Genomic DNA, 14,855 nt, shown 5'->3' with positions numbered 1-14,855 from the left:
ACAGTCACTTCTGTAGTGGACTTGCCCACTGCCTTGACCCCAGGGGCTTCCCAAGTGGCCATCACCCTGTTCTGCTACTGCCCCAGCTGGCCAGAGTGGAGAACCACAGAGATCACCACAGATCCTCCTCTGCAGAGCAGATACAACTCAAGACAGCCCTCACTATGGAAGGTGGGGGAACTAGACCTCACATCTCCCAGGCATGTGGATTCATAACACCAGCATTCTCCAAATGCAGGAAGGCCATACAAAAGGTGTGGGAGTCGAAACAGGATAAGTACCCACTAGAGCAGTGGTAAATTGACTTAGTAGGTCTAGACTCAGCAACTAGCTAGCCTGCGTCCCCTTTCCCCTTTTCTTCTCTCCCCACTCTTCTCCTTGACTAGAAGAGAAAGTATTGGTATACCTTTGTAGTAAAGGCTAAGTTTAGCCACGTGAAACTTCTGTTTCAGTTGTGTGGGGCCTGTATCTGAACTGAGTGTTCTGGTGCTTACAGAGTTGGTTTTCAGAGAATCTCCCACCCCTCTTGTTTTCAAAAGACTGATTCTTCTCTTTCTCCACACACCCCTCACTCCCATACTCCTGTCTTACACACAGATATTTGTGCACACACATGAATCCAGGCTGACCTGAACCTCTTTCCTGGCTCTGGGCGGATCTGGAGATTGTACTCCTGACTCTATAATACTTAGTACACAAGTTTACTAAAACCCAGCCTGGTAACTTACTCAGTTACAACTTTGTTTCCACTGGAAGTGATGTCGGAATTTGAAGACAAAGCCTTAAGAAATCTCTGTCCTGAGGAGCTGCCTGTGGGCTGCAGCCAAGGTGGTTACAATGTGGATAAAACATTTCAACCTAGACTTTGACCTCAAAGCATTTAGATAGCAAAACAAACAAAGGGGAAAACAGTGGAAAGCCTTTTAAGCTTATTATCTACATGTAGTAAGTAGCACTTTCTTTAGTTTTTGTCTCGGTTTGTCTAACTCTGTCTTCTGTTTGCAGGTCCATTTACTCGGCCCCATCCTGCCTTGTGGCGAATGGTTTTTGGTGAGTTCCACTAGTCTGTGTGAACATATGTTCAGCTTTTTTAAATCTGTGTATCATCATAGCAGTTTTACTTAACCATTCCACAGTTAAAAATGTATAGCTCCTTTCTTGGTGTTCCTAATATTTTTTATTAAACTAATTTGATACAAAAACAAAATAGTGGTAATGGCTTTTATTCCTGTACATGTAAACACTTTCCACTCCACATGTCCCCTTCTGGTGCTCTTATCTCTGAATGTGCACAGGATTTGACTTTCCTCCATGAGCCCTTATGCTGTCCTGCAGTGCAGCGCAGGCCCAGGTGTGTCCTGTAAGAACGTTCATCTGGTCCACATCCAGAAGGGAACGAAAACTCATCAATTCTTTTTTTTTCTTTGTGGTACTGGGGATTGAACCCAGGGACCTTCTACTTCTGAGCTACTTGCAGCCCTATATTATTGGGGGGGGGGGTCTGGGGATGGAACCCAGGGGCATTCGCCCTCTGAGCTACACCCCCTGCCTTTTTAAATTTTTTTCTTTATTTTGAAACAGTCTCACTACATTGCGGGCTGTGCGAGAACCCAGATCCTCCAGTCTCTGCCTCCTGAATGCTGGGATTACAAGTGTGCGCCACCAGGCCCGGCTCCTATTTTGTTTTTATTTTGAAACAGGTTCTCACTAAGTTGCAGAGGGCCTCATTAAGTTGCAGAGGCTGGCCATGAACCAGTGATCTTCCTGTCTCAACCTCCCAAGTACTGGGATTACAGTCATGTGCCACCACTCCCAGGAGCAATTCTTGATGTTATGATTGCAAAAGGAAGAATTTTTCTGGCAGTGAGCCCTTGTTTGAACTAAAACCTAATGAAAAGTATTTAAATCTTGTTTTTACTTGATTTTTTTTTAGTACAAAAATTCAAGTCACCTGAGTGTATTTAAAATAAATATACTTCAAAACTTAGGATATTTGATGTTGTCTTGCCTAAATAAAACATCAAATAAATTATTTTAGGCTTGGAAAGTGTAATGTTATATAAAAATGTAAACGTGCTCTAAAAATGGATATTTTGCTAAAAGTTGCTTTACTCCCCTCCCCCTTTCAATCTTCAGAGATCAGAAATAACTCTTCATCTTTCTGGATTTATTGGTGAGCTGGTGAACTACGCACTCAGCAAATGTTCACTGAATGTGGTTTTGTGACCAGCTCTGGTCCTGAGGTTATCACAGACCAGATAGACAGGACCCTGCCCTTGAGAGCCATTTCTGCTCTTGGGGGAAGAGGATATAGTGAATAAACTCTTTTTGGGGGGTACTGAGGATTGAACCAGGGGCGTTCTACCCTGAGCTTTACCCCGCCCTGTTTTATTCTTTATTTTGAAACAGGGTCATGTTAAATTCCCAAGATTTTCCTTAACCTGCTACCCTCCAGTCTCAGCCTCCTAAGTGCTGGGATTATAGGTGTGTACCACTACACCTGGCTGTGAATAAACTCTTAAGCCAGTAGATAATCAGAAATGGGGAGCTGTCAGTAAACATTAGTAATCATTTAGCCCTGGGCATGGTGTTAGTGGCTGTGTGCTCAAGGGCTGAAGAGGCCTGAGGTCCTGATGCTTAATCTGGAACTTGGATGCTGGAAGGACTAAGCCTGCAGTGACCTGGGGGGCAGGGGAGGCATTCCAGGTGAAGAGAAGGATTGCTCAAAGGGCCCCACAGCCTGAAAGAATGTGATATGTTCCCAGCCTGTGTGGCCTGGGTGCAGTGGCCTTGGGGAGAATAGTAAATGAGATCATAGAGTCAGACATAGACAGGAGTGGGGGGGGGTAAGGGCATCAGGAAATCTCAGGAGGGGTTTTACCAGAGTAGTGACAAGGTTACATATAGTTTTACTTTCTTTTCTTTTTCTTTTTTTTTTCTTTCTTTTTTTGTTTTTGGTGATAAGTAAGGATTGAACCCAGGGATACTCTACCACTGAGCTATATTCTCAGCCCTTTTTATTTTGAAATAGGATCTCACTATGTTTTCTGGACTGGCTTCAAACTTGTGATTCTCCAATCTCAGCCTCTCAAGTACTGGACATTTATATTTTTAACAAGCTAGTCTAGGCTATATCTACTTAGATCCCATGGACTTTATTTTACTGCTTCAAATTACAAGTTACTTTCAACTAATTTGGTTCATCTGAGGGTTTTTTTTTCCCTATGTCAAATGATGTATTATAGGGAGTGGGTCATTTTATTTCTCTCCTAAGAGCTTTTTTGGAACATGGGCCCTTTGAAAATCTGATGAGGCAGGAGATCATTCCCCAGTACACACACATATCCCATAGGCACAATTCTGCATATGAGTATACAGGGCTTCGCTGAATACCAAGTCTAACCGAGAACTCCAGCTTAAGAACTCGTGTTCCACAGATAATTTCTTTCTGTTTTAAAATAATGATTTCAAAAGGATCATAATTTTGAAATGTATGAGCTACAATGTAGCTCATATAAGATGAAAATTTGTAAAAACGACTAGGGCATGCATGTAAACTTAAGGCACTTCTCATACCCATGTGCCTAAAAATATATGTCCCCTGGGCCCTAGGATGCGCAACTTGGGTCACTCTGCTCGTCAGGGCCTTGGGGTGCTCCCCAAGGACTGGAGAGTGCCGCTGGATGGCCCAGCACAGCCGTTTTTACTCCAGCTGTGGACAGCTGAGCCAGGTTTGGATATGGCACAGTGATCCAAGGTCATTGGTGCCTTCTGTCAACATGTTAATTCAAGCATACTAAACAGGAGGAAATGAAAATGCCCCAGTGTGTGCCTTTCAAATCTTTCTGGAATATAATATAATATATAGGCTTTTGCCCTCTTATTTTTAAAACATTTTTTATTGGTGCATTGTAGTCATACATCTTACTGGAGTACAAGATGGTAGAGGCTACATGCACACATTTTGCCCCCTTAAAATGTATTACTAACTTTTAAACAACATAGTGTGGTTATTAGAATAGCATTTATAATAGAATAGTAAAATAATGCCTGCAAGGACTAATAAGGAGGTAAGTCTCAGATAAAAAGCCTAGGACTCCTTTACACCTCAAAGCTGGGATGCAGAAGTGGTTCTCCCCAGACCTGGACATCCACACCCAGCCTGGCCCACCACTGGGCTACTCGGGTGACTTCATAAAACAACTGCCAAGGTCATTTCTGTTTCCTCCCCATTTACATTAGAGAAAGTCAGGAATCTTTGCCAGCCACATAATGGATCTAGACATTTCTCTCTTTAAGGAACTACTCACACACCCTTTGTCTACCTTAATTTTGCAAACATTTCCCCATGCTCCTTTGGCTGCCAGTCCTTCAAGACTCAGCTTAAGCATCATTTTCTAGGAGACAGTTTTATTGACTCCTCTTGATCTGAGTTAGGACTGTGTGTCAGACTCCCTTGTCAAAGAACATGCCAGACTGATAGGGGTCTTGACACCCTTGTGACGTGTTTTTGCAGGTTTGGGCAGTAAGCCACATGAGTCCAATGTGTGCTGTGTATCTCTTCTAAACTGAAACCTCTTTTTATTTCCGTCAGGACTCAGCGTGCTCTACTTCCTGTTCCTCGTATTCCTCCTCTTCTTGAATTTCGAGCAGGTTAAATCCCTTATGTATTGGCTAGATCCAAATCTCCGATATGCCACAAGGGAATCAGATATCATGGTACGTACTGCTCAGTAGCCCATAGAGAAGCTGGTAGCTGTGGGGGTAGGAGGCGGTAGGCTTCATGTTTTACACTGTTCGGTCTCCATATTTCCTGAGTAGATAGCTAAACACCAGGACTCTGGGCGGCCACTGAGTTGCATGGCTTTGCAGGAGCGATGCAGTCCAAGGCAGTGCAGTCCTCAAGATGCAAAGGCGTGTGCTAGGAGGACCATAAGGATTGTGATCAGCAGCCTCACACCTCAGTTCTGCTTCTAGCACTTGTCTGCTGTAAAACTTTGGGCAAAGTATTTGTTGGCCTATTTCCTTTTTGTCTAAAGTGGAAATAGTAGCACTTATTTTGGAGTAACGTTATCTGTGCAGGCCAGGGGCTTTGCGTGCACCGGCCTTCAGCTGGCTGCTCCTGTTCTGTCAGTATTACCCTCAGCACTTGGACTCAGACCTCCAGCCCCAGTGCCATTATCTGTCCACCTCCTTGCTAAGAAGGGGCAATGACTGAGGCCATTTCATTTGTCATTTTTACTAATACACGCAAACACACACACACACACACACACACACACACACACACACACACGGCAATGATTGAGGCCATTTCATTTGTTATTTTTACTAGTACATACATACACACACACCAAATGTCTGTCTGTCTGTCTCTCTCTCTCTCTCTTAGATTTGTAGCTTAGACCACTCTGTACTTTAGGTTTTACTGAAAAAGGATGTTTGGGAAAAATCAACTGTTTTCTTTCTCTACGCTCGCAGTGACCAGGCGTGTGGGACTTTCCCACACTAATCAATTCTCCAGCTCTGCCAACACCAGCAGGGTGACCCACGGTTTAATTCCATTCTGCCACTACCTGGAGTTAGTGTCAGATCCCACAAGTTAAGAGCTCGGTCCCACAGGACAGTCTGCATTTCAGATATTAATCATAAACCAGGGTTGGCACCTTGCTTTTTATTTGTGTCTGACCTGACAGACACAAATAGAAGGTCCCTGCTATACTCATTTGTTACAGTGGATTATGGAACTCAGGAAGCACTTGTGTTTACCACTTTATTATAAAGGATGTGATAGAGGATGCAGATGAACAGCCAGATGAAGTGGTACACAGGACATGGCCAGGAAGGCTCCCAAATGCAGGAGTCGCTGTCTCTTTGGAGTTGAGGTGTGCCACTCCCAGCAGGTGGGTGTGCTGACCCACTGGAAAGATCTCCCAACCCCATAGTTCAGGGACTTTCATTGAAGCTTCATCAGTAGATATGTTCGGTTATCAACATTACCAGTTTCTCTCTGCTCCCCTCCACTCCTGAGGATGAGGGGTAGGGCAAAAGGTTTTAAGCCTCTGATTATGGCTTGGTCTTTTGGTGTCCAACCCCCAACCAGGAGCCACCAAAGATCACCTCATTAAAGCAATAGATGTTCCTGCAACCTAGGGAATTCTAATGGCTTCGGAGCTCTGGGTCAGGAACTAGGCCAAAGACAAAGCAAAAGTTGCTGCCAGCATTCCTCTTGCTCAGGAAAATACAGGGGTTTTAAGAGGAGCTGTGTGCCAGGAACCAGGGACATAGGCCAAAATCAATATCCCGCTGTTTTATTCTGTAATGTTCTTTTCAATTTTCTTTCCTTTCAGATGCCTAATATTTGATAAAATTTAAAGAAAAACCTGGTGATGCTCAGGAGAAAGAGAACAGGCTTTTAGGTCATAGACATATTTGCTTTGACAAACAAATAATATGAAGGACTTAATAAAAGGTCTAAAGAAGTAATCATCCCACCATAGTTGACATTGCTCAAAAACTTCTTGAAATATGGTGTTTCTAAACTTTTTGTGTTTAAAAAAGTTAGTGGGCACGATTGAAACAAAAATTAAAATGCAGACATTATATGTCTTAGGAAGAAAGATCCGTCTGGGGATTTCTCACAGGAAGAGAATGGCAGAAGGTGACTTAGCTTGTAACAGTGATGCTTGTCTTAGTCAGCCTTCCATAACTGAAGCAGAATACCTAACATAATACATTTATAAAGGGGGGAATTTGCTGGGCGTAATCCCAGCATTTGGGAGGCTGAGACAGGAGGATCGTGGCTCATGGACAGCCTCAGCTATTTAGTGAGACACTTTGCAATTCAGTGACACCCTGTTTCAAATTAAAAAAAAAAAAATAGCCGGGCATGGTGGCACACGCTTGTAATCATTGTGCTTGGGAAGTGGAGACAGGAGGATCGCGCAGGTTCGAAGCCAGCCACGCTGGCTTAAGAGACCCTGTTTCTAAATTTTAAAAAGGTATAAAAATAGGTCTGGGAGTGTAGCCTGGAGGTAGAAGGGTTTCCAGGAACCCCAGTACCACCAAAATAAAATAAAAAATAAGGCTGAGGTTGTAACTTAGAGGTAGAATGCTCCTGGGTTCCATCCCCAGTACTGCAACCAACAAAAAAAGGGGGGAGGGGTTATGTTGGCTCACAGTTTTGGAGGTTTCAGTTCATGGTCAGTTGGTCCTGTTACTCTGAGCCTGTGGGGAGCAGCATGTCATGGTTAAGTGTATGGCACAGGAGGCTGCTCACCTAATGGCACCTGGGAAGCCAGGAGAGAGAGGAAGAGACTGGAATCCCACAGTCTCTTTTGAGGGCAAGTCCCCAGTGACCTAAAACTGTCCCCTAGTCTCCACTTCTTAAAGGTCCCACCACCTTCCAATAGGACCGAGCTGGGAACCGAGCCTTTAACATAGGGCTTTTACGGACATTATTGATCCAAACTATAACAATAATGAAAGTGATGGTTTTATTTTTATTCATTTATTTTGTATTTGTGTGTGGCAATGAGGGTTGAACCCAGAGGCATTCTACCTTTGAGCTACATTCCAGCCCTGTTTTTATTTCTTGGGGGAGGTATTGGGGATGAAACCCAGGGGCTTTCTACCCCCGGGCTATACTCCCAGACCTATTTTATATTTTATTTGGAAACAGGGTCTCACTAAGTTGCTGAGAGCCTCACTAAGTAGTTGAGGCTGGCTTTGAACCTGCACAATCCTCCTGTTTCAACCTCCCAAGTACTTGGATTACAAGCATATGCCACCATGCCCAGCCTTGTTTTTATTTTTTGAAATAGGTCTTACTAAGTTTCAGAGGACCTCTCTTAAGTTGCTGAGGCTGGCTGCAAACCTACAGTCCTCCTATCTCAGCCTCTCACGAAAGTGATGGCTTTAGGAAGGATACTAACAGTTACTGATTATTTGTTGTTTATTCTGCTAAGCAGGGTGCTTAGCACTTTATATATACTCTATATAAACATGCTAGGTGGTCACTAGACCATTTAACAGAGGAAACAGAAGCTTAAAATTCCGAGGGCCTCACTCAAAGCCCATAGTGCCGTCCAGCTTCCAACCCCATACTTTCATTTCCACTGTGCTTCAAGTATATAGTTATAATAATAAGCCCTTTCGTGCCCACAGGGGCCTGAGGAAATAGAAATTGGGAGAATGACTTCCCAGATACAGTATTTTCTCAAACAACGTTTTAAAGCTTTGGAGCAAAAGTGGTCACATTAAGCCAGCACGGCTGGCTTCAAACCTATGTGATCCTCCTCTCTCCGCCTCCCAAGCATGGGATTACAAGCGTGCTCCACCACGCCCGGCTGTCAATTTTGTTTTTTAAAACAAAAACAAAGCCGGGTGTGGTGACGCATGCTTTAATCCCAGCATTTGGGAGGCTGAGACCAGAGGATCGTGTTTCGCAGACAGCCTCAGCTACTTAGTGAGTCCCTCTGCAACTCAGTGAGACCCAGTTTCAAAATAAAGAATAAAAAAATAGGACAGAGGGTATAGCTCAGAGGTAGAATGCCCCTGGATTCCATCACCAGACCCACAAAAAAAAAAAAAAAAAATTAAAAACAAAAACAAGTCTTCTAAGCTTTAGACAAGCATTGAGAGCACAGCTCATGTAGCCTCAGTTGAGCTTTTCCTTACCTCCTGACGCCATGCTGGCTGCAGTGAAGGAAGCGGTGGGCATGTGCCTGTCCTGTCCTGTTGGAAGTTAGGGTCTACCAATAGGCAACTGTAAAGGAATAGCTGTCGGCTACTGAACCCTAAAACAGTTTCAACACTTAATTTTTAAGGAAATTTTGAAAAATATGCAAGAGTAAGCTGGGTGTGGTGGCACGCACTTGTAATCCCAGCATTTGGGAGGCTGAGACAGGAGGATCGCAGTTTGTAGATAGCCACAGCTACCACTTAGGCCCTTTGCAAATCAGTTAGACCCTGTTTCAAAATAAAGAATAAAAAATAGGGCTGGGGTTGTAGCTCAAGAGGTGGGATGCCCCTGGGTTCCATCCCCAGTATTGCAAAAGAAAGAAAGAAGGAAGGAAGGAAGGAAGGAAGGAAGGAAGGAAGGAAGGAAGGAAGGAACTCTCTAGTCTACATGTACCTGTCAACAGTTACCAACACATGCCAGATATTTAACTCACCCCATCCCAGATCGTTTTGTAATAGTTCTCAGACATTACATAAAAAGTATATGGACTCCTTTTGCTGTTGCTGTTACATAAGCACTTCACAGACAACATGCAGGTAGTGTTCACATTTCTCCAGTTGCCTGATAATGTATTTTACAACTGACTTGTTCAAAGTAAGACCCTGACAAGGCTCACACATTGCATGAAATACATCTCTTAAATTTATTTATTTATTTATTTTTTTGTGTGGTACTGGGGATGGAACCCAGGGTGTTGTACCTCCAAGAAAACACCCCCCAGCCCTATTTTTTATTCTTTTTTTTTTTTTTTTTTTTTTGTGGTACTGGGGGTGGAACCCAGAGGCTTTCTGCCTCCAAACTATACTCCCAGCCCTATTTTATACTTTATTTGGAAACAAGGTCTCACAAAGTTGCTGAGAGCCTCATTCACTAAGTAGCTGAGGCTGGCTTTGAACCTGTGGGATCCTCCTGTCTCAGCCAAGCCCTGGGATTACAAGAGTGTGCCATCATACCCGGCTTATTCTTTACAGGATCTCACTGAATTGCAAAGGGCTTCACTAAGTAGTTGAGGCTATTTGTGATCTGCAATTTTCAGGTCTCAGCCTCCTAAATGCTGGGATTGCATAAGCGCACACCTCCATGCCTGGCTTCTTTTATCTTTTTTGATCAGTAGTCTCCACTATACATTTTCTTTTCACATAAAGCTTGCTCTCGTGCTTGCACTCGCTCTCTGTTTGTGTGTTTGTTTGGTGGTGCCAGGGATTGATTGTACCCAGGGGCATTCTATCTTCAAGCTGCATCCCAGCTCTATTTTTTAATTTTTTTATTTCGAAACGGTCTCATTAAGTTGCAGAGGGCCTCACTAAGTAGCAGAAGCTGACCATGAACCTGTGATCCTCCTGTCTCAGCCTCCCACATTTTGGGATTACAAGCATGCACCACCATGCCTGGCTCTTAAAGCTCATTTTGAAGTAACCATATTACTTATCCCATAGAGTTTCTTGCTTGTGGGTTTCACAGCCTGCATTTGCAGGGTATCATTGAGTGTGTCTGCCTGCATTTTCAATGCACTAAAAATTGGATGTAGCGGCTGAATGGGGTTCCAGATCCCAGGCCAGTTCTTACAGTGAATAATATTGAAATATGGATCCTGATTCTCAAAGTACTACAGCATGGAATGGGCATGGCCTAGAAGGGAGGGAGCATGGTCCTACCCTCCATCATGTTGCAGCACTATAAAGGAAAAGGAGTAGGTGCTGTTAAAACCTGTGCAGGGACCTAATGTAGCCAGGGATGTGATGTTCAAGCTGGCAGCTGGAGTTGGGGCAGTGGGAGCCAGCCGGGCAGGGGCCATTACTCAGGCAGGACAGCCCCTATGGAGGCCCTGGCTAGGGAGCAGGGTGAGTCAGGCTGAGGATTGTGGGGGTGCAGAAGCGGAGAGCTGTGCCCGAGGCTGGGAGGCTGTCAGGGCCAGGTGGCCGCAGGGAGGAGTTTGGAAGTTACTCCAAATGTAATAGAAGGCCGCGATATGTTTCTCTTAGGGAGTCAATCAGTACCCTGATCTGGAGTTGAATTTGGAAACCAAAGAAAGTTCAGAATATCAGCTGATTTCTTCCTATAAAAGCTCAGTGGAGCTCAGATAGCCTTAGACTTGCTAATAGCCCCAGCCCCAGATTAAACAGGCTTGTCTTCCCCTGGCCCATTGAAAGGCAGATCTGTTCAGAGTAAGTAGAGGTTAGAGAGGTTGAGGAATTTGGGGCTGGTGGGACCTTGTCATTGTCCATATTCTAATATATAACCTGTTCAGCCCCAGTGTGTTTCTGCGTCAGCCTGGAGTTCCCTGTCAAAAAAACCTGCTCTTGCTAACATTTAGGGAGAGACTTTTCATCCCAGTGCAGGGCAATTTGAGTTTTTAAGCCTTATCTTCACTTACCCCTTTTGAATTATATCCATATTTCTCCATATTGTCTACTTACACATCATATTACATCTCACTACTTCGCAAATGAAAAAAAAATAGATTACAAAAATCTTAGTCTTATTATGTCTGTAACAAAGTATCTGGAAAGAAACTTAAAGAAGGGTTTCAGTGCGTGGTGGGCTGGCTCTGTTACTATTAGGCAGAAGTGTCATGGTAGAAGAGCCAGGCAGAGGAAAGCTGTTCCCCGGTGGCAGCCAGGAAGCAGAGGGAGACAGATAGACAAACAGCAAGTGGGAGCAAAGAAGAGGTCTTCCTCCAACTAGTCTTTACCTTCTACAGTTCCCACCACTTTTCAATAATGCCATCAGATTTTAAATGTATGAATGGATTAGTCCATTGGTGAGGACAGAGTCTTCATGGTCCAATCAGTTCCCAAGAGCCCCACCTCTAGCAGTGCCACCCTGGGGTCCAAGCCTTTAACACAAGAGCCTTTGGGGATGTTCCAAACCCAACCCACGACAGCATCTGTGCAGCTTTGCAAAGTAAAATGCATTTCATCTGAGAGGAAATCCCATATGGTGGGTTTCAGGAAAGGTAAAAAAGCTCTTAACTGTTCTTTCGATTTCTCAGAAAATATCATTGGAGAATATTATAGTTAATTGGAATGTTTCCAGTTGTCCGATAATAGGTGAATATCTTCCAGCTACTTCCTGTTAGATTAATTTGGGGAAGAAAGGATATAAAGTGTTCCAAAATCCAAAATATATTGTCCTATAGTCAGCATATGATAACTACTTTCATAATACTTAAGCATAAGATTTAAACTTTCTTAGAAATATATAATGTATTCAAAACCAAAAAGATACTAAAATGGGACTGAAAATTTTAAAGGTTTTAGAATTTTTAGTATTTTGCAGTATGAGGTAGCTGATATATTTTTCAGTGGGGGCTTATTCTGTTTTCTTCTCATCTCAGAGACTGAGAGATTCAGCTTTAAGGCTTTGCACTTTTCTGAAAGTTCCACTTGCCTACATCCCCTTAGTTTTGATATGTAGTTATATTATTACTCAAATTTTAAAATTTTTCTGTTATGATTTTTTTAACCCATAATTTTTAGAAACATGTTTTTAAGTGTCCAAGTCTAGTGGGATTTTAAATTCATGTTTCTGTTATGGGCCTTGTCTTCTGTTCTGTGGTCAGATGACATGGTCTGTGTGATGCTTTTTTTTAAGATGGGCCTTTGTAAAATTATATTGCTTCTCATTTAACCCATTGTTTGCAATTCAGAGCAAAGCAGTTTTTGCTTACAAACTCTAGTCCTTGTGCATTTACTCCAGAAACGTCTTATTAAACTTTTTTGCAATTGAGTAGGACATGCATTAGTTGTCCAGCTCAGAGCAGTTCTTCTCATTCTCTGTCTAAATCCTGTGCAGGCCTGTGTCGAGCGTCCCATTCACGGGTTCCCTCTTCATTCTTCATGTCCAACAGGAGTATGCTGTGAACTGCCACGTCATCACCTGGGAGAGGATCGTCAGCCACTTTGATATATTTGCATTTGGGCATTTCTGGGGCTGGGCCATGAAGGCCTTGTTGATCCGCAGTTACGGGCTCTGCTGGACAATCAGTATTACTTGGGAGCTGACTGAGGTAAGACGCAGGGGGAGAGGGTTCCCAGGGCTAAGCAGTGTGCCCAGCGCATGAGTAGGAAGAAGAAAACTGTTGAATAACAGTCTATTTTCCAGCCTCTGTGGTACAAAACTATACCATCCCGTGAGAATATTCTAGACCTTTGTCTAAAAAAGCCAAAAAGAACTTGTCTGGTTAATGAAGTATGTTTTTATCCCATAAGTCTTAAAGAGAAACAAATGAAATCAGGCTTCGGAATGAAGTTGAAATCCCAAGTGAGACAAATAAACGGTAATGAGATCCGCATAGAAGAGTTGGGTGTTCCCACTCACTGACTTTCAGTCTGAGAGAAATAGAATTAGGTGTTCCGAAATTACAAGGGCAGCCAAAGGCATTTTGTAGTTGAAAAATGGATTAACAATAGAGCTCCAGCATCTCAGTGATTAAAAGCTTGTGTCATTAAAAAAAAAAAAAAAAAAAAAGATACACTCTTGAAAACTACTAGTAAAATAAATTTGGGGAACTAATTAATGATTCAATTTTGTTTTATCATTAGTCACTCCCAGAGAACAAAATTTGGCTATGTGCATGGTTTATTTCTCAGTGTCAATCACTGTCCTGATCCTAACTTAGGGAAGTGTGCCAGTTAGATATAGCTCCTATTAATGCACCTCTAAAAGCTTCAAACCTTTTTTGGAAGTTTTAGAACTCCACTTGGAAGTCTGAGATCAAGGTGGTAGCCAGAGGTTGGTTCCTTCCGAGGATTTCCAGGCCTTTGTCCTTCCTTCCTGTGGTTTATAGCAATCTGGTGTTCCTTGACTTGTAGGTGCACCCCCCCCCATCTCTGCCTTCATGATCTCGTGACATTCTCCATGTCTGTGTGTCTGAGCCTTCTCGGGGTTCTTTGCATAAGGACACTAGTCATAATGAAGTAGGGGCTCACCCCATTCTAGTGTGACCTCATCTGAAATAAATAGTAATGGCTCCATTTCCAAATAAGTTCACCTTCTGAGAATTGGAATTTGGGGCTTCAGTATCGGAATTCTCGGTGTAGGATTCAACTCCTCCATAACAGTGCCCAGCGCCTTACTTGTCGTCATGAATCCTCAGTACACAGGGAAAGGCAGGAGTATCTCCTCCCATTGTGCAGAGGAGGGGACCAGAGCTCAGAGCCTTGCTTCCTGAGGTGAGCCGGGACTGCATTCTGCAGCCACATTCCTGTCCTTTTATGCCACATTCTACCTCAGAGTCCTGCACCGGCCTCACCCACTGCGTGCACTGTGCAGTCGCCCAGCCTGTCTCAGCCTCCCTCACGTCCACACGCTTGCTCTGTAGCCTGGACACTCCGCCGTCCCTTCCTATCCCTGTTCTCCAGTGTCCCTTGGCACCCAGGCCCTGTGACTTCTAAACACTTGTAAAGTCCATCCCTGTGCTCCCACATGTGTCTGATCCACCGTCTCTTGTCTGAAGAGTTACCCATTGCAAAGTGATCCTTTTCAGCCCTCCACTACATCAAGACCCTCTTTTCCTAAAAACTTCAGTGTTTGTCCATTGCTCTTAAAACAGAAGCCAGACTTCTGAGCCAGCCAGTGAGGCCCGAGGGGAACTGGCCACTGCCTCCCTGCCCAGCCTCCCCGAGCCTCTTACCCGGCCTCTGTCCTCTAGCCAGCCTTGCTGTCCCCATTGGGAAGACTTTGCTCCCTTCCCTCCCGGAAGCCCTCCACTTAGCACTTCCCCCTTCCCTACTCCTCACCCACTAGCCTGCTGTCATAGGGCTCAGCCAGAGGAGAGCTTTCCCCACCCCGCCACTAGCTGCGCTCCATCTTCCACCCTGGGAAGAACACGCTCTCTTCTCCTGTGAAATGCCCTTCTTGTCTCAGACACATGATTTTTCTTCCTTGAGAGGACAGAGCTCATGTCTGCATGTTCCTGGCCCCAAGCACTTTTCCTTACACATGGCACTTGCTTCTCTGCATTTCCATTGTGAATGAACAAAGGTGGCCCTAGCTGCTCAGACTCGGGTTCTCAGGGCCCGTCTTGCCCAGAATCTGGTACTTTCTAGAACGTTTTTGGACTAACGTTTTTGTATCCTCCATCACTGCAGCCTACGTGTTTTGCCCCAGC

At 44.0% G+C, this 14,855-nt stretch overlaps 1 protein-coding gene across 1 annotated transcript in view; it reads left to right on the top strand.

Moving 5' to 3' along the window:
* PTDSS1 (phosphatidylserine synthase 1) overlaps window positions 1–14,855 on the top strand; it is a gene marked incomplete at both ends in the record, with an annotated part of 64,452 nt that overhangs the window by 24,939 nt on the left and 24,658 nt on the right. Inside the window, 3 exons of the mRNA XM_080694241.1 lie at window positions 1,006–1,050; window positions 4,595–4,719; window positions 12,594–12,752. Of these exons, the coding sequence (XP_080550367.1) occupies window positions 1,006–1,050; window positions 4,595–4,719; window positions 12,594–12,752 (329 nt within the window). The remainder of the gene's footprint in view (window positions 1–1,005; window positions 1,051–4,594; window positions 4,720–12,593; window positions 12,753–14,855) is intronic.

This window comes from Muscardinus avellanarius (genome assembly GCF_963383645.1).
Source record: "Muscardinus avellanarius genome assembly, chromosome: 4".
NCBI classification, from domain to species: Eukaryota; Metazoa; Chordata; class Mammalia; order Rodentia; family Gliridae; genus Muscardinus; species Muscardinus avellanarius.
Note: the sequence above shows the minus strand (reverse complement) of the source record. Positions and strands in the feature narration are given on the sequence as shown.